This window comes from Apostichopus japonicus, chromosome 3, assembly GCF_037975245.1.
Source record: "Apostichopus japonicus isolate 1M-3 chromosome 3, ASM3797524v1, whole genome shotgun sequence".
Classification (NCBI taxonomy): domain Eukaryota; kingdom Metazoa; phylum Echinodermata; class Holothuroidea; order Aspidochirotida; family Stichopodidae; genus Apostichopus; species Apostichopus japonicus.
The window spans coordinates 20,936,366-20,955,740 of record NC_092563.1 but is presented as its reverse complement, the minus strand read 5'-3'; the positions used below and the strand labels follow the sequence as shown (position 1 = coordinate 20,955,740).

Genomic DNA, 19,375 nt, shown 5'->3' with positions numbered 1-19,375 from the left:
CATGATTCCCTGGAAAATATTAGGGAGCATTTCTTCTTATCCAACCTGGTTTAGGTCGTAGTTTGCCAGCACCAGTTGACAGCAGCCTCAGATATTCTGATTCCTAATCAGAAAGTAAGTCAGGATCTAGATTCAGCTGCTAATCAAAGAATTGTAAACCTCTGAGTCTTTTGATGTTTTTGCAAAAAAAAAGTGAAGAAGGCTTTCTCAAAGGTTCGAAAATATATCAGAAGTGACCTGGAATCAACAAAGCTAACAATATAAAGTTTGATTAATCTTGTTTTAATTGTTTGACAAGATCAAATTTCTTTGCAATTAGTGTAACTAGTTACACTCCTGCTTAGTAACTCCAAGTCCACATGACCCTGTTGTCTTTTTTTTGTTTGTTCACACTCTCTCTCTCTGTCTTTCTCCTCCTCCTCAGCGAATAAGTACAGCCAGTGGAGACAATCGCCACTATTGCTACCCTCATTTCACTTGTGCAGTAGACACTGAAAATATCCGACGTGTATTCAACGACTGTCGCGACATCATTCAGAGGATGCATCTCAGACAGTACGAACTCCTTTGACCTTTGACCCAAGTTGCATGTGTCGTCAAGTTTTTAACAAGAGCTCCCCACCCCCCATACCACCCCCCTGTCGGTCGGAGGCAGAAGACAAGGACCTCCTCCTCTTGTGGTTGTTTTTAGGCTTTGGGGACAGGTTTGTTAGTTGATAGTTTTGGAAATCTGCCTTGAGTACTGCTTGTATGTAGCTCAACTGTCATAGAGGATTGCGACCTTTTGACCTCTGTGCCAAGATGTGCATATCGTCGTCATCTATTGGAAAAGGTGACTACCAGACTGCTTTATCCCCGAAAATTGAAAACTTAAAAGAATAAAAAAAAACCTGGAACAAGATTATACATAAATATCGATCACTGTGAAGAACGAAATATCGGACACCATCCTGAAATCCTGTCGTCTGTATTGCTTCACATTTCTCTGGAGAGAGTTTGGCAGTCAAAAGAAGTCCGGAGCTCTTGGGTCGGGACGGGGGAAGTACCATGTCTATTTGTTCACAAGGGAACTTGATTATGAAGGGGTGCGGGAGGAGGGAGGGGGAGGGGGGGCTGGGGAGATGTGACTCCTAGAACTGTGGCTGTTTGCAATAATCACAACAGCTTTCAACAATTGTAGTGACTGTAGATTATATATCTGTACAGTGTAACTTTGAGCAGATTTGTGAAAATTATTCTTTTTATAAAAGAAAAGTCTCTGTTTTCGTACAAGGCTTGTGATTTTACCTGGAGAGGGCCAACCGTTAGAGCTATGAACTCATTTGTGAAGTAGATCTGTTGTTATCCACAAGAACCATCCTCTCTCTTGCTGCTACTGCTGTTAGACACTGCAACTTTAAACCTCAGCTTGTCGATGGGTACAAAATACCGCCCTCTAACTTACATCTGTCCCTATGCAGCCAACATCAAAATGTTCACTTCCAAAATAACTGCAGTTTTGTGATAACGGTCTGAAGAATTATGTAATAAAAAAATTGACCAAATCATAGAAAAATTTAAAAATTAAAAACAAACAGAAAAGGAAAAAAAAAACAAATTTTGTGATGGCGTAAAAACAGTTTAATAGTTTCTTTAAATCATATCAAAGATTGGATTTAGGTATTTATCTTGTGAAAAGGAAAACGTAGTTCGTGGTCTGAGAGTTTATATACCTAATATTTCATTGTCATCGTTTTACGACTTCTTTTTTTCTCACCCACTCCCCTTTCTTCCTCCTCAATTTCTTATTTTTTTTTTCTTTTTTCTTTTTAGCTCATTTGAATAATGAAAACCAACTCAAAATGTTTGAGAGTGATATTAGACGCAAAGTTTTTAGATTTTGTACATGATTCTTGTAGGTGTATTCACATAGCAGATGCAATTACCCCACATCTTGGACATACCTCTCATTGTGTGTGAATTGGAACAGTCTAATTTACTCTTAACATCTCCATTACCATGTTTATTTTTTGTTAATTTTTTAATTCCTTGGTGGGGAAGGGGGGGGGGGAAGGTGAGTGGTTTACATTGGCTTGCTCACAACAATGACTGCAAATTCAAAATGTTGAAAAAATCCTGTATCAACCCAGTCTTGAGAGTGTTGTCATGCTTTGTCGTCAGAAAGAGAAAATATCAGAGACCAATGAAAGAGTCAGAAAACATATATCATGGTCATGCAATGAATAAACAGCTTGTGATTGGGAGGATATTTGTATGCAAATGGGTTGCGACATCGGTTTTGTGGAAGACCATTACGGAAAACGAATTATGAGTGCAGTTTGCATAATAGTATCACTTTTTTTCCCTTAGATATTACTTTGTCAGTCTCAGAGGTCCATTATTGAAATCAAAAAATTAATTTTTTCCACAAAACTGTTTCTCAAAAGCAACACCACCACACCCCTGCCACCCCACCTCCTCCCCTCAATAGAAAAAAACTATTGCAGGAAAAGGGTGTAAACATTTGATAAAACCGAGTCAGGATTTAATCCCTTGATGTCTGGTGGTTGTAGGTTATAGTAATCGGCATCTGTGTAACATTAATGTAATATGTAAGGATTATGCCTTGAAGATGGGAGAGAATAAATAATCCGAATAGACGTAGACACTCCCAGGTTTCTATTAGGTTTGAAAAATCAGAATCCAGCATTCAAGTCGTGCTGTGTTCTCTCACCCTAATTTTGAGAGATTGGTTTGTTTTTTTGTTTGCCCAGATGGAGCACATCTGATGTGACATAAGTCGCTTTCTTGCCAGTTAATACTCATTTTTTAACCAAAGGTATCCTAGTAACCCTCTGAGAGACTGATAAATAGATGACTGGGATGGGACGAACACACTTCACATTGTTTTTGTGCACAATGAAGCAAGCACCATTAGCAGTGAAGTTAAGAACTATTAACTACAATAACTTTACTGGAGTTTGTCTGGAGGGACAAACAGATTTAGTTGCCAATGTGGAAGTCTGGAAGTCAATGAAATATCATCGTTAACAAATGAAGGAGTACTGTTGAGTCGGTGTTTATATATCGGTAGATGGGGTTCAATAGTGCCGTCACATTTCTTGTCAAAAGTTTAAGGACTCCACCCTTCCCCCCCCCCCTCCGCCCAGTGGGAATGATTCTTCATAGTATGAATAAAACCAACGTATCAAGTCCTTTGTAAGTGCCATTCTGTTAGCAAGGCGTGACTAGAGATATCCATAATCCAGAAAGAAATGACTTGATTTAAGTACCAAGTATTTACCTGTTATAGATGATACAATGAATAAAAATTGCAGACTCGACTTAGGAAAACCTCTGATGATGGATGATGGCATCAACTCTACTCGACGACCTTGATGACATGACGAGACCTCCTTACATCAGTGACTGTGCATGACTGTGCATCACTGACTTACATCAGTGACTGTGCATGAGCTGAGTTGGAATACCAAACTCATAGTTTAATCTTAATACCTTCTGTTTGTACTCAATTCTTTCTACATCTTCTTGTCCTTCTGTTTGGTTTTAAATGTTATAGGCCAAAATTAAAAAGATGATCAAGGTATCTTTCACAGTGAACAGAATTTTATCTTGCAAGTTTTTCTTTGTTTGTTGCTAAACTACAAAGTGAATGTGAATAAGAATAGGCAGTTGTTTTAACTGCAAAATGTTGGTCCAGCAATTGATGTAAAACTTTAAATGACTTTAAAATGACTTGTTGGTAAATTACTGTAATGGTTTGTGGTAGACCTTAGTCTTTGGGAAAAAATAGCATTTGTGGTTACTGCTTTTGGGTTTTGAGGATGAATGAAGGAGATACAGAGACTAATTCCTACATTAATATGTATGCATACACACATACACACCACACACAAAATGAAAGGCACTGCATAGCAACAGTTAAAAACTGAACAAATGTCACATTGGTGTCAATAGCAGTGCAAGTGCAATCCCCAAAAAACAAAAAAGACCCGAAAGAAAATGTCCATTTGAAAGAAGTTGCAAACTATTTTAGCGTAAGGAAAGCCAGAGTTCTTGAATTAAACTACTTAAATTCATTCAAATAACAGTACTATTTCTGTCCAAAAAGGGAACATAAAAATTTGTTCCATTTCCTGACAATTCTTGTCTGTCAAAAACTCACAATTTCCCTGTCCTGTCCTCCCCCACACCCCACCCCCTCCCAGGATGAGGTGGTGGTACCCAGTAGCCTTCCTTTAACTTCACATATTGTTGCACATGTACAAGGACCAAAAAGAACCTTGCAAACCTTTTTCATAGACAGCCCTAGTCATGCATTTCTGGATATAAACAAGAAACAAATAATACCAAGTTGGTGTTCTGCTTGACTTTGTAGGGTGAGAAGTTGAAGGAATTTTTGAAAACTAGAGAGAACTAAAAGAATGGGGAGGTTGGTGAGAGAAGGGTAGCGGGCCACCGAACGGTAGGTCTGTACCCTCTTCTGCTTTCCACGAAAAAGTTGTTACAAACTTCTGTCAATGTAGTGTCAGGTAATACACGAAATATAAAATATGTGACAGTATTTTACGTACCAATAACCCATTGAAGAATGCAATGCTCGTATTTTTTTGTTCCGCTTTCATTACTTAAGTTACCTCTCTTTATCAGAAATATTTCACCTTCCTTCTGACCTGGACTGCTGCCTATTGCCTCCAAAATGAGACCATGGACTACTAGTGACTTTTATGACCCAAACTCAAGGAAAAGTTGACTATTTTAAGAGGACACCCCCTGTCGAGCACATACAAATCACATCGTGATTGCTAGACTGGTAATTGTTTACAAAGAATAGGGAAAAACAGGATTGCCAATGCTATAAAGACTTGTCTTGGAAACTGTTAGCAGTAAGACACATTGACTTTCATCCTCTTCCCAAAGCCAACTCTTTTTGCTTCACTCCAGTGACAATCCATAAAGTCAAACATTAACTTACTTTGGCAAACGTATAGAGCAACAACAAACATAAAAGTGCTCATTTTCACTTTAATACCGTAGAGTGAAGAAGGGTGGTAATCCATATACAAGTCTTTAAAAAATGTTTTGGAATCTCAGAAACTTGATAATTGAATGAAAAATATGAAACAAGAAAATTATTGACAAGAGTTTGACTTAGGAAAACTTTGAAAGATAATTGTTAGAAGTTGAAAAATGGTATTAGCAAGAGCTTTTAACATATTTTGTTAGATTTATGATAATGTCTTCATAAATCTTTTCTCACCTGGTTGTGGAGGGGAAGGGCAAGAGGGGGGCAGTAGGGATGGTAGGGGTTTGGTGGCTTTTTCCAATGAAGAAGATATTGATGGAGAAACGTGTAGACTCTGAAATTTTTACTTGTGATGATGATAGAAAACAAACAGTAGTCATAGCAAACACCTTATTGGCCAGCGGACACTTTGCCTTGTATTCATTAGATTTTGCCTTTTTTTCATTTTGTGTGCTACTACAGATAACTGCTCCTTGCAGTTATCTTCTTGTTTTTTTTCTTATTTCTCTTCAGTGAAATTCATTTTCTTGTAGTCAGGAGCATAGCTTTATTCCTTATTTTTCGTTTGGTTTATGGGTATACACAAACAATATTTTGTGTTTCAATATGAATATAGATGATGGAAGAACTGCATATTCATTGGACAGGCACTCGGCATAGTCGATTTAGTAGTGTTTATTCAAGACTGGTTTTATGTGGGTGTATTTGCATATATTGTATATTCATGCATATTCATTACAAAGTTAATATAAGCCACCCAGCTGTGACAATCTTTTCTTTATGTAAACTGTACTTTCATGTGGTGCTTCAAAGCACCCGTATTGACAGTCCGGGCAGTACGAATATCGTTAAAGTTAGGAACTGTCTGTACTGTCAGTACAAGTGCTTCAAAGCATGATGTGAGGGAACAGTATAGAGTGGTATTAGAACTGGTAAAATGGTCCAACTGGCCAGATGTACACTTAAAAGAATATGTATAATATTAGTTGCTTGAGCATGTTTTATAAAGACAAGTTTGCTCAAACGGTGTGGAAAGTGAAAGTTAATGTTAGACTATTACATTAAATGCTTCATGGATAGTTTTTTTTTTTTTTAATGTCATCCTAGATGGCTAGATCAACAGCTAAAACTTATTTTTGGTTTTATGTCTCAGCGACTGTTGCCATCACAGTTTAATGTTTTTCTCCATTACTTTAAAGGAGCATACTGAGTTTAAACAACAGATTAAAAAATGACAAAACGGAAGAATGATTTTGTATCTGGCAAGCTTTGTAACATGAATACCAGGGGAAAATGGTTTTCTTACTCTTGTAGAAACCAGAGAGATAAAAGAACAAAGTAATTGTTGCAGTAATGTTAATGTATGTCAAAAGCTTTTGGTATCCCATTATGATTAAAAAACAAAACAAAATGAGTAAACACCTTGGGATAGCTTGGTTTGCATGTTGTTGTTTCCACATGCAATAGTTACAATGTAGTGTATTTTCTTCATGGTGTCGTTTAATGCTGCATGGTGCAGTTTCAACATGGTGTTATCACAGCATGTCGCAGCAAATCATTGCAAAGTCCAAAGTGAAGAATAGTCTCAAAATTTCCTCCATTGCTGTTTGATATTTCTTTTTGTATTTTTCTGATCATAAACAGGAAATAAAAACTATATAGATGACCACCTTTTAACTTTAGTTTAGTCGGTGCTGTTTAGATTGTAACACCGCCGCTGGTAGCTCGGTGTTTTTCGTGAAAGGTTCTAGTCCGTGCCCATTTAGTTTAATGGTCGTGCTTCATTGTTCGATCTGTAGTCTTGTTTGTTCCACCGGCCAGTTATCGACATGACTTTTTCGCTGGTCTGTGAAAGTTCATTCATCAGAAAAAAACGATCGACTAGTCGATCAGGTCGATCTGGTGCTGGGTTGAAAACAACTTAGTTTTTTAATTTGAGAGGTTCTTGTTTTTGTTACCTTCTTTATTTTTTTATCTTTTTTTTTAGCTTTAGTATTTTTGAAAATCCAGTTTAGCCTGGTGCTGCCTGCTTTTTGACAGATTTATCTGTTATATGACATTTGATGGATGGATTACTGCAAGTAATTATGGGAAAACGTAAATGTATCACATATACATCGACGACAGTGTTGGAATTCAGTATGCTCCTTTAAAATAACAAATATTTATTTACCATATCTCTTGACTTTTGTTGGTCGTTCGATCTAGTGGAAAACTTTTCCTCAAACGTAGTTTGATTCTCAGATCCAATTTAATTTGAACCTTGCATGAATGGTGTTTTGAAAATGATACCGATAATATTATAAAATTAAATATGTCATCTGGCTTTATCATATTTGTAGTTTATGATGTAATTTTACTGTCTTTAGAGGGGAATATGTGACTGGATAGAGGGTCATGAAACTATGTCAGCAATCCCATCTCATGAAAACCAATTTGATAAAGTTTGGATGGATACAAGATATTCATTTCCTGAGTGGTAACACCTTTCCAATAACTTTTATATGACACAAAAACATTGCTCTGCGTGCTGTCTTGACCACAAAATATGAAATATCTGTTAGACAAGAAGTGAAAATTTATGATTATTTTTGTCATACAGATTACAAAGTTTTATCATGTACAATAGTTTCCAAAGGTTCTGTCCCATAGTTCATATGATGTTCGTGTAGTTGTAATATGCCAATAACTAGCTGTATTCATATGTCCACAAGATCATTGTCATACGAGGTTGTTGTCATACCTCTTTCTAAAATGTCAAATTTGATAGGATCTCAACCGTGGACTACATATCAGTGTAAAAGACGGCGGTGATGCGCGATATACTCGTTGCGTTTGACCACTCTATTTTGACGGAGTTTCCTGTCATTCCTGGTGAAAATTTGACCCAATCTGCCAGGACCTGTCTGTGACCTTACCGATTAAATAATTGTTGTTGTTCTTCTGTTACATAATGTCCAGGACAACTCCATATCACACTTGGATGCAATGGTCAACTATATATGTCAAATATATTTTTCATCTGGTAGTTGTTAGTCTTTGTTTATTTTTGTGAAAAATATATAGAATCGATTGATCTTAGTTCCAAACTGTTTGCGAGTGATTAGAACCGGGTGACTTGAGCGTCTTTTACAAGAGACAGAATTTTTGATGTTGGAAGGCAAAATGTTCGAATCGTCATAACAGCTTGAAAAGAATTTTGATGAAGAATGATACAGATGTCTCACTTGCATTATAAGTTAATCGTTGTATTTTAACGAGATTGTATTGCCTTTAAATGGTGTTACCCATTACTTATGTAGTTTAGGTTTGAACAACCAAAACACGGCTAAACAATTGATCACCGTTGTGGCTGAAATTGATTGGATACAGTTGATTTTCCGTCAGATGTTTTGCTTTATGAGTTCTGGAAATAAAAGTTACGAACGTTAAAGAGGGCATCAAAGCAATACTGGTTCGGTTTATGTCTGATTAGAATGCAGTTTACACTTTGGGTGTTGTCTTACGGTCAGTCATGGAATCAGTCGGCCCTAATTGGCAGTGGGATGTTCAAAGGGAGAGTGGGGGAAACACCGTGATCAGTCTGGGGGGGTGGGGTGATTGTGCTCAGTCTGGTAATTTCAAATATATCAAAAGTATTTATTTAGCATTCTTTTAAACTTAATTTGTGGTGGAAATATGCCTCAGAATGCACGTACAATTTGACATCAGAACTTTGAAAGATTTCTTTGGGGATCACCCCACCACCACATTCCTCATTCAGAAAATGTTTGTTCAGCCTACAGGTCATCCATAAAGATTCATGCCTGTTCCAAAGACAGTTGGTGTGATTTGTAATTGCCCTTCCCCCCCCCCTCCCCTCCTCCTCACAGACATCCAATGCACGTTGCTGCTGATTGGTATTCGATGGGGTAACAATGAATTCCTAAAGGGTTCAGTCATTTTCATGGACTTGATATGACCATGAATGTCTGCTTGTAGTTAAAAATGACATAACGGTTTCTTATCCACAAATCAACTGTTTTTTTTTTAATTGTTTTTTTTTTAAATGTTTAAGGATTGGTAAATGGATTGAATGAGTAATTAAAAAAGAAATGTTTTCTACTTGTTTGGATGGATAAGCAAATGGTACGATATTTTGGTCAATAGTGGGTTGGTTGTCGATTAATATGAAATATAATGTATGAGAGTAGTCAGGTATTGAGTTCTCAAAGCAACTGTGTCATGTCAACACATATTATCAGTATGTGTCTATCTGTGTGTATGTGTGTCTGTTTGTACACTAAGAGTTCATCATTCTGCCTGTATTTTAACCCGGGGGGAAATATTGTCTAAGACCATGGGGTAACCTCAAAAGTCAAAGGAAAAAGAAAGCTGAAAGGGTTCGCTGGCAGAGTTTCAAATTATGTGTAGCTACGTATCGCATGGCAGAAAATAAGGTCAAAGGTCAGATAAAGAGAGAAGATTTCATATGAAGTATTGTTTATTGTTTATTGAAAAACTCATGTAGTATTGTTTTTCTGATAATGGCATGACTGTTTTACTTGAGTGTAAGGAAATTTGAATGTATTTGTAATAGATGTTAAACTCTGAGGTATCAACACAAAAGAAATTTCTATTGTTAAAAGTTTTTCTTTTGTAAAAAAAAAAAATTCTTGAATATGTGTTTTTTTTTTTTTGTATATTCTGTTACAAGAGGTGTAGTTGAGTAGTGACAAGTTGAGGGGGGAAAAAACCCAACACTTCTCATTTTAAACAGCATGTTAAGCACAAAGTTCCTAGTTGTATGTGGTGGTTAGGTTTCTTTCTTTTTTCTCTCATTTTTTCTTTCTGTATTTTTTTTGGTTTTGTTTTTAAAGAAAGAAGAAGGAAATAAAGAAAAACAAATTTTTTATCATGCTGGTTGCATTACAATGATCTATTACGTTTATTAGAAGAATATCTGATGTTAAAAACAATGTACCTTTTGTTTGTGTCATAATTGGAGTAAATAATGGTGTAGCTTCGAGGTGTTTGATTTGAATTCATGTGAAAGAGAGAAGAAGCTGGAAGTTTGTTTTGAACTTTGTTGTTGATGTAAAGAAAGCCTAATGATGTTAAAAGATGCATCCATGACCCCCTTCCCTTCCATTCCCCCTCCCCAATCATTGCCCGCCCCCCTCCCTTCAATTTAACACTGAATAATTGAATTGAATAATTGAAAAATTGAATAACGAACACTAAAAACCCGGAAACACTGAATAACAGTGTGATGATGGATTGTGAAATTTGTTTGTTAGTTTTGGTGAAAGGCAAAAACATGGAAAAGTTAAAATGTTCTGGCAAAGAGTATGAAGAAGGGGGAAATGAGGATGGGTGATTGATGATGAGGTGGGTGGGGGGCAGGGGCAAGGGGGATGGTTGGAGAACAAACCTTTTAGTACTTTTGTAATTCTGATGTCATTAGACTATCTAAACCATAGAGAAGACATATTTTGAAAACATTTTTGAAGGTACCAGTTGTGAGTAATGAGGAAAACCTCACCCCATTGAAAATAAAAAAATGGATTTTGAAATGCAACCAGATGGTATATATATATATTTGTTTATCATCAGAAGCATACAAGATTGGTCACGGTCATCGTCACAACTGAATTTTCTCTTCAAGCTGCCCTTGGGAGTTATATATGTATAGGTATCTGCAATTGAGCATGTCATTTTTTTTTTCTTTAATTTTTTTTTTTTAATCAAAATTTTGTTCTTCAGTTGGTGTAAGAGTATCATATAGACTGATTCAAGGAAAACTTACAGCTATGAAGTGATTAAAACAAAGAAAATACGAAAAAAGATGATGACCATCGTGAACGTACCTCTTGACTTCTCTTTTTATTTTTCATTTTTTGTGTAGTTAAAACAAAAATTTTTGACATATGTTCATATTTATGTTGGGCTGATCTAGATATTTGACAAAAACGAAAAAAACATGAAACGAAAAAAAAACAACCAAAAAAAACACAAAAAAAAGTACAAAACAAACAAGTGATTTAGATTTTTTTAACATGCATTAGATTGACTGTAACTTTGTTACAAATGTAAATTTTTCATAACTATAATTCTGATGAAATTGTAAATTATTGTCTACAAAGTGGTTATTATTATTATTATTATTTTTTTCTTCTGCCCTTGGCATGCTCCTTTTGTTTATTTGGCACATGGGTGTGAAATAAACTTTTGTTTTCATTCATCTCTATTGTCTGGATCTTTGTGCATTTTCTTTTGTCTTTTATTGTTCCAGTGGTCCTATAGGTACACTGTTCTGTATAGAGCAAGTGATTAAAGTACAAATGGCCTGTAATTAAATACTAACCAAGTTAGCCAACAACTATTGTAAGTTGTAATGATGCAAGTTTTCCTCGCTAATTTTAATTGTCTGAACAGCAATTTGGTTGGACGACCTTTCAACATTTGCCCAGAAAGCAACTCTTCAATGCCATCCTCCCCCCCCCCCCCTCCCCCTGTAATTTCACACTGTACAACTAACTAATAGTGAGTTTATACACATACACCCATACTCTAGCAAGGTTGACTGTTCTCATACCCATCCTTATGGATTTGTACATATTTGGGATATGTTGCAAGTTTGCATGCATACTAGTGCAAAACAAAGTACTTATTCACACACTTCCGTGTACTGGTACTCGTACCAATGGGGAATTCCAACTTGCACTCAATACTGTTGTTGTCAAGGTACTCATGCTGTTGTCCTCAAAGTACTCGTGCTGTTGTAGTAACGGTTCTCATGCTGTTGTACTCACGGTACTCATGCTGTTGTAGTCACAGTACTCATACTGTTGTACTCAATGGTACTCATACTGTTGTACTCAATGGTACTCATGCTATTGTCATCACGGTACCCAGCTCATATTTGGAGTGTAGGAGTACAGCATTGAGTAGAAGAAGCATCTAGTTTCTGGGGACGTCAAAGGTCATTTGGGGTCACCAGGGGCCAAATTGTGAAGACTTTGTAAACAAGATATCTCAAAAAGGAGATCTTGGAACAATCTCATATTTGGTGTGTAGGAGTAACGCATGGAATAGAAAAAGTTTATTGTTTGTTTTAGGTCAAATGTCACTTGGGGTCACCAGGGGTCAAATTCTATAAACCTTGTAAACACGATATCTCAAGAAAGGAATCTTGGACCAATCTCATATTTAGTTTGTACTTGTAGAACGTTAAGTACAAGAAGCTTATTGTTTTTTGTGGAGGTCAAATGTCATTTGGGATCACTTGTGGTCAACTTTTGCAAACCTTGTAAACACAATATCTCAAGAAGGGAATCTAGGGCCAATATCATATGAAGTATGTAATTGTGACACGTAAAGTTCAAGAAGCCTATTATTGTTGTTGTAAACTTGTTTTATAATCTCCCACCAACCAGCCTATTTGATAACATGTACGTTACGCCTCATAAGAATTGGAGGCTGTTGGCTATTGGAAATTAGCTTATGGGCATCCGTAAAATCGAAACAAAACTACTCACGTACAAACGTCTATTGCCTTCAGTGTGTCGCTTCACTGCATACTTTCGCTACATACATGGTGTGCAAACAGGTGTACTCTTTGTACATACAGCGTTGCTATTGATACAAACGAAATCACTGAATCATATAGATTTGCTTCAGTTGTTGAAGTATTTCGCAATTGTCGAGATTCAGTGCCAAATAAAACTACAGGTTTGGATGTATAGTTACGTTGGGAAGTGGCTAGGTTCCGCTTCCGAAAATTAACTGTCGCTTAGTTAGATTTTAATCAATAACCGATCTCAATGCGAATTAAAACTGTGTAAAATGGTTCGCTATCTGCACGTGCGTTATGTACGGGAAGTTTTCATGTGCGGAGATAGTTCACCACCTTCATGGAGCATTTACAAACATACAGCGAAGCATCATTTAAAATCTAAAGTAACTATTCATAAGAGGGAACGGTTTGAACTTACGAAGAACGTAAAATGGGGTTTAAAGACATTGATTAATATTTTGTGTTCATATATTAACATAGGCGTAGGAGCCTCATTTCATTTGGGGGGCTGTAACGACTTGCCCGAAAAATATAACCAAAATTTTTTCGCGCGCTCCGCGCGCGTTCCACATGTTAATGTGCATATCATATAGGCATCCATCAGTTATTACATCACCTGCCAATAACATAAAAATCATTTTCCGTGTTATTACCCTTCCATATTGGTTAGAATTATTGGGGAAGTCGTTACAACAATAATGATAATAATAATAATATAAGTTTAACCATTGAAAAACACATTGCATATTCTTCATCTTTCACTAGGTGCCAGTGGCGGAGCTAGGGGGTATTGGTCAGGGGGGGGGGAGAGAATGGTCTGTAGGGGCGCTTTTGACACTATCTAAGCGGAGCGCCACCACAGGTTGGCGCGGAGCGTACAGAAATTTTTTGAGTAAAGTTACTCCCTAGATCGCCGAAAATGACCCTTGCCGGGCCTTGCTTATTTGCAGATAAACGAAGAATAAATAGGTGTCATCGCCATTTGTCAGAAAATTGCACCAACAAAATGTGACAAATGTCAATAGGTATTTGAGAGCGCAATAAAAAAGTCAATAATCGCGAATAAGTAAAAAGTGGTAAAAAGCTGAAAGGGCGCCAGCAGTCCATTTGAGTCCGTCAGGGGGGCATCCGCCCCCTTTGACTGTATGGACGCTCCGCCACTGGTAGGTGCACGCAAAATTCTCAGCATATTGCCTAAATTTTCACCAAACAAAATTGGAAAAAAACTGCAAATTATTCATCTTTCAGTAGGTGCCCGAAAAAATTCTCAGCATATTGCCCGAATTTTCACCAAAATATTGAAAAACACATTGCAAATTATTATTCTTTCAGTAGATGCCCGGATAATTCTCAGCATATTGCCGAATTTTCACCAAAAAAAAAAATGAAAAACACATTGCAAATTATTATTCTTCCAGTAGGTGCCCGAAAAATTCTAAGCATATTGCCCGAATTTTCACCAAAAAAATTGGTTGGGGGGGCTGCAGCCCCCCAGCCCCCCCGCCTCCTACGCCTATGTATATTAACTTCTCAACCAATGAAAAAGAAATATTAATTGTCGATATCACGACGGCTTGGTTATGCGCAGGCAACCCCTGCACAGTAGAGTATATGCATCTACACTACTAATATAAGCATTTTATAAATATGTTTCGTGTCAGAATACCAATACACTTAAGGTGGCCAAGTATCTAAATTATTTCTTAAGGCATTTTGTACATGCCATCAATCATAATTCGCAAAATATACAACAATTTTAAGGAGATTTGAGACAAGTTTGTTGTTATTGCTGCTAGGATTTTTTGCAAAGATTTTCACTCAACACCAGTTGCGGAGTAGAAGATATGTGCTCTTTCAACCGTCGATTTTACATTGCGGAAAAGATCGCTTTGATTTAGGCAGTGTAATGGAGTTATAGCGATATTTTTCTCGCACCAATCTGCAGCTAAAAGACAAGGTAAATAATTGGGAAAATGTACTTAGTCGCGCTAATGGACTGAGTAGCGGTTAAAAATAGCAATGAGGTACTGTATATGCTTAGTAGTCGCGCACACCTATAGCCACTGCATATTATATGCCTTGCACCAGAGGAGCCCACATGTAACATAAACTTATCTCCGTAGGAATTTTTGAAGACGTTTTATATTTAACTGTTTGAGACACTACCATAGGCATAGCTGATTTATGATTCTGCGACATGTTTTAACTTGTTCAAAACTTACTGCACAGAAAGTTTAACGAAATTTTCCGATGTGCAGGGGTGTAGCGAGCGGGGGGTGTGGGGGTGTCACACCCCCCCCCCAATAATTTGGTCGCTGTCGGCAAATTTTGGGTCTGTCGGCAAAAGGAGAAAAGGTGAAGAGAGCGGAAGGGGAAGAAAGAAGGAAAGCTGAATAGAGAAAAGGAGAACGGGAGCTTCTTCCGTGCCAAATTTGACTTAAAATATGCACCAGATTGCATCTAAGGACGTTTCAAAACTAAAAATTTTCCAAAGGGGAGGGGTAGACCCCCTACCCTTAGACCCCTCCCCCATTTCAGTCACCACTTCCAGATCCGTCGGCAAATCAAATTTGACTTAAAATATGCACCAGATTGCATCTAAGGACGTTTCAAAACTAAAAATTTTCCAAAGGGGAGGGGTAGACCCCCTACCCTTAGACCCCTCCCCCATTTCAGTCACCACTTCCAGATCCGTCGGCAAATCAAATTTGACTTAAAATATGCACCAGATTGCATCTAAGGACGTTTCAAAACTAAAAAATTGCCAAAGGGGAGGAGGACAGGCCCTCCCCTTAGACCCCTCCCCTATTTCAGTCACCACTTCCAGATCCGTCGGCATATCAAATTCTCCACACCCCCCCCCCCCCAACAAACAAAACTTCGCTACGCCCCTGCCGATGTGCAATTACGTAGCACCATGTACAGGCGCGTATCCAGGATTTTCAAACCCGGGGGGCGCGAATTACTATCTAAGCGGAGCGCCACCATCGGTTGGCGCGCAGCGTACAAGAAAATTTCTTGTTTTGAAACCCCCCAGATCACCGGAAACGGCACTTCTCGGTCTTGAAATGACCAACCAGATGTACACTTTTTGCCTGAGAACCAAGTATTTCCTAATTGTTTTTTTTTTCCATCCATAACCTTTTTGAAGAAAAAACTTCCTTCAACCCTTAACAGACCGGTCAAAATTGCACGAGTAGAGCGAAGTGTGATGTAGAATGTTGGTCAGAAATTTTCGAAAATTCAGACACAGTTATTTTATTGGTGTACAAATATTAAAACCTGTTATAACGGCTATCATAAAACTTGGTTGAAGGAAATGAAAAAATAGCAGATATTTCCGAAACCGAACACTACACACATAGGCGTAGGAGGCGCGGCGGCAGTGGCGGAGATAGGGGTATTGGTCAGGAGTGGCGAGAATGGTCTGAAGGGGCGCTTTCGACACTATCTAAGCGGAGCGCCACCACTGGTTGGCGCGTAGCGTACAGAAAATTTTTGAGTAAAGATACTCCCTAGATCGCCGGAAATGACCCTTTCCGGGCCTGGCTAATTTGCAGATAAACGAAGAATAAGGTTTCATCGCCAAATTACACCAACAAAATGTGACAAATGTCAATAAGTAGATGAGAGCGCAATAAAAAAAGTCAATAATCTAGAATAAGTAAAAAGTGGTAAAGAGCTGAAAAAGGCGCCAGCAGTCCATTTGAGTCCGTCAGGGGGGCATCCGCCCCTGACCATATGGACGCTCCACCACTGCGCGGCGGGGGTGTAGGCCCTAATTCGCCATTACTAATGTAAAAGAGAGTTTTGACATAATTGGACCTCCATGCTTTTTATACATCTACATGAGACATGTCGTTGTTTACATTAGCATCCCGCGGTATACTGCGCAATTTGAACGGACCGTACGGTACATGATGGCATGCGATGTAATAACCGATGCTTGCTTATATGATATTGACATGAACACGTTGAACGCGCGCTTCGCGCGCGAAAATTTTTGGTTATTTTTTCAGGCAAGTCGGACAGTTTTGAGGCTTTTCATCCTGGAACGCCATTTTCATGGTCACTGATATGATGTGATATCTGCTGTTTGCGTTACAAATTCGAACAGGCGCGTAGCGAGGAATTTGCCAAGGGAGGGGCGAAGCCTGTAGGCAAATTATCTAAGCGTAGCGCCACCATAGGTTAGCGCGAAGCGTACAAGCAAATTTTGGCAGAAAATGTCTCCCAGATCGCTGGAAATGACACTTCCCATGCCTTGTAAGTTGCCTCTAAGCACTTTCTATTTTGAAATTACTTAGCGATATCATTTAAAAAAAATGCTGAATGGGGGGGGGCGGGCGGTTGCCCCCATCCCAAAATGCGTCATCTTCCCCGACGACACGGTCGAGTTCGAGACCAGCCACAGTTGGTTTCATAGCACAATTCTACACACGCGTTATGATAGACCATATATAGTATATATATAGATCATTAGTGAGAGAGGAAAATGGAAACGTCAAAAAATGGAGTTGTCGGTGTAAGGGGTAGGGTGAGTCACACTTTTACGACATCATTGATCCGTCACTGGCTACCCTTCAGCGCTGTAATGATGTCACTGTTCTTCTTTCTCTTCCCGGTGTCTTCGCGTTTTGCTTTTACTCCCTCTTTTTCTCCTTTTTCTCTCTTTCTTCTTTTTCTTTTCCCTTCCTTCCTCTCCTCCTCCTCTTTTTCCCCCTCTTTTTTCCTTTTTTCTTCTCTTTTTTTCTCTTCTCTTTTTCTTACCCGGGGGGGGCGCGCGCCCCCAACGCCCCCCTGGATACGCACCTGATGTATCTGCCTAGGTGCCTAACCTTTGTTCACAGAAAGTATTGATGTTGCATAGATGTGTAATATGGAGACTTTAACAGCAATCATAATGCCGAGTGAATTTTGCGTATTCACGAGTAAATTTTTGGTCACGGTCCCTAACTAGCGAGTACTTATAAACATAATTGTCGAGCCTCGACAAGAAGCCTGTTGTCTTTGGTAGAGATCAATATGTATGCTGAATACAAGAAAAGTGGCCATCTCGGTTGTCAGCTGCCAATGTGAATATTGTTTGTCACTGGACTTATTTGAAGTATGTTGTTCATCCTGGCTATACCCTACAGCCTAGTGTGTCACATTCATATAAGATTGTTCATGTAGCATCATCGAAACCACACTGCAGTTTTGATGTCTGGTTATATTCCCTGCTCTGTCCCAGTCAAGTTGTAGGGTGCAAATTCTGTTGACAAAAAAATCATTGATCACTCGCAAACTAAAAAATCTAATATTCATGTGCCTGTACTGATCCCCTTTGTCTGACCCGTAAACTTGATAATAACGACAAGATGAATTCGAGCTCAGGCTCAACAAACCCAACCCCCTTCCTCTACACCCTCCTTTCCCTCTCTGACAAATCTCGCGACATCACTGTGTGACATTGGCAAGGTCACAGCGGCAGCTCTGTTTTGCACACGTGACCTCCTCAAGAGAATATTACGTATCATTTAGTCAGGCGCGTAGCCAAGGGGGGGGGGGCGAAGGGGGCAGCCGCCCCCCCCCCCCACCTTGAGCATATTTTAAATTTTTTTTTTAAATGTTTTTATGATATCGCTAGTATTTTCAAAAGAGAAAATGCTAAGATGCAACTTACAAGGCCTGGGAAGTGCCATTTCCAGCGATCTAGGAGTCATTTTCAGCCAAAATTTTCTTGTATACGCTTCGCGCCAACATGGTGGCGCTACGCTTAGATAGTTTGCAATGCCGAATCTATAGTCTCGCCCCTCCCTTGGCAAATTCCTGGCTACGCGCCTGCATTTAGTAACGGAATTTGTTTACTGACTCACTTGGTTTCTTATGGATATCCTGCATGAAGATCATCTCTACATTAATACCTATAGATACTTCCATTTTATTACTCCACAAGGAATGAATGTAAAATGTATGAATTACATGCATACATACATGGCGATTTTCTGTAATCACAAACTTTGCAATAGAATAGATCATAAAATTACAACAACCAACGCCCAATCCACCACCGGCAGAAATTCCCAACTTACATGCTTAAAATTGGAGCCAAGTTCGCGAGGAGACATAAAATAGTATATATCCCTCCAAAATCAGATGTTAAAATATATGATGCACGAATTAAAGGTATATATATAGCAAGCGTTAATCATTTCCCAGTCAGCTGCGATATTGGTGTTACACATTGAGCCATGAATAAACTTCAGTTCAAGTCAGGTATACTTCACACAGCCTTGCCAACCTGCCTTTCACAAAATATAGTAGGCTAGATTTACAATTTGCCACCTCTCCCACCCTCCCATCCCCCAAAAAGGGAGATATACAAATAAAATCGGGAGATCGGTGAGATCGGTGAGATCGTCTAAACACGGTATAAAACATGGAGAAGCTGACAACCTGATGATTAGCAAATAACTTTTACACTGATCATAATCTGTCAAAAGGAACATGTCACTATATGAAGCCAAGCCTATGACCATGGTGGCGTCACTTGGTGGGGGGGGGGGCGGTTGGGGTGGTTGGGGGTGGTAGCATTTTTTGTGCATTTTTTGACACCTCGCTACCAGCAATTCAACAATAAAATGACATATTTTTACTCTCATCATCTGTCGAAATATCGAATAGGGTTAAGTGGGTGTTAAAAAAAAATCTACTTTTGAGATCAAATGTTGTCATTTCGAGATAAACAATTGAATTGTCGATATACCGTAACTCTTCAAAATTTGTAAATAAACGTCAAACTTTCCGGA

At 38.5% G+C, this 19,375-nt stretch overlaps 1 protein-coding gene across 1 annotated transcript in view; it reads left to right on the top strand.

The window, feature by feature from the left end:
• Window positions 1-11,249, top strand: part of LOC139965428 (guanine nucleotide-binding protein G(s) subunit alpha-like) — a 79,708-nt gene extending 68,459 nt beyond the window's left edge. The window contains exon 12 of the mRNA XM_071967760.1: window positions 425-11,249. Coding sequence (XP_071823861.1) covers window positions 425-571 — 147 coding nt within the window. The 3' untranslated portion in view covers window positions 572-11,249. The remainder of the gene's footprint in view (window positions 1-424) is intronic.
• The last annotated feature ends 8,126 nt before the right edge of the window (window positions 11,250-19,375 follow it).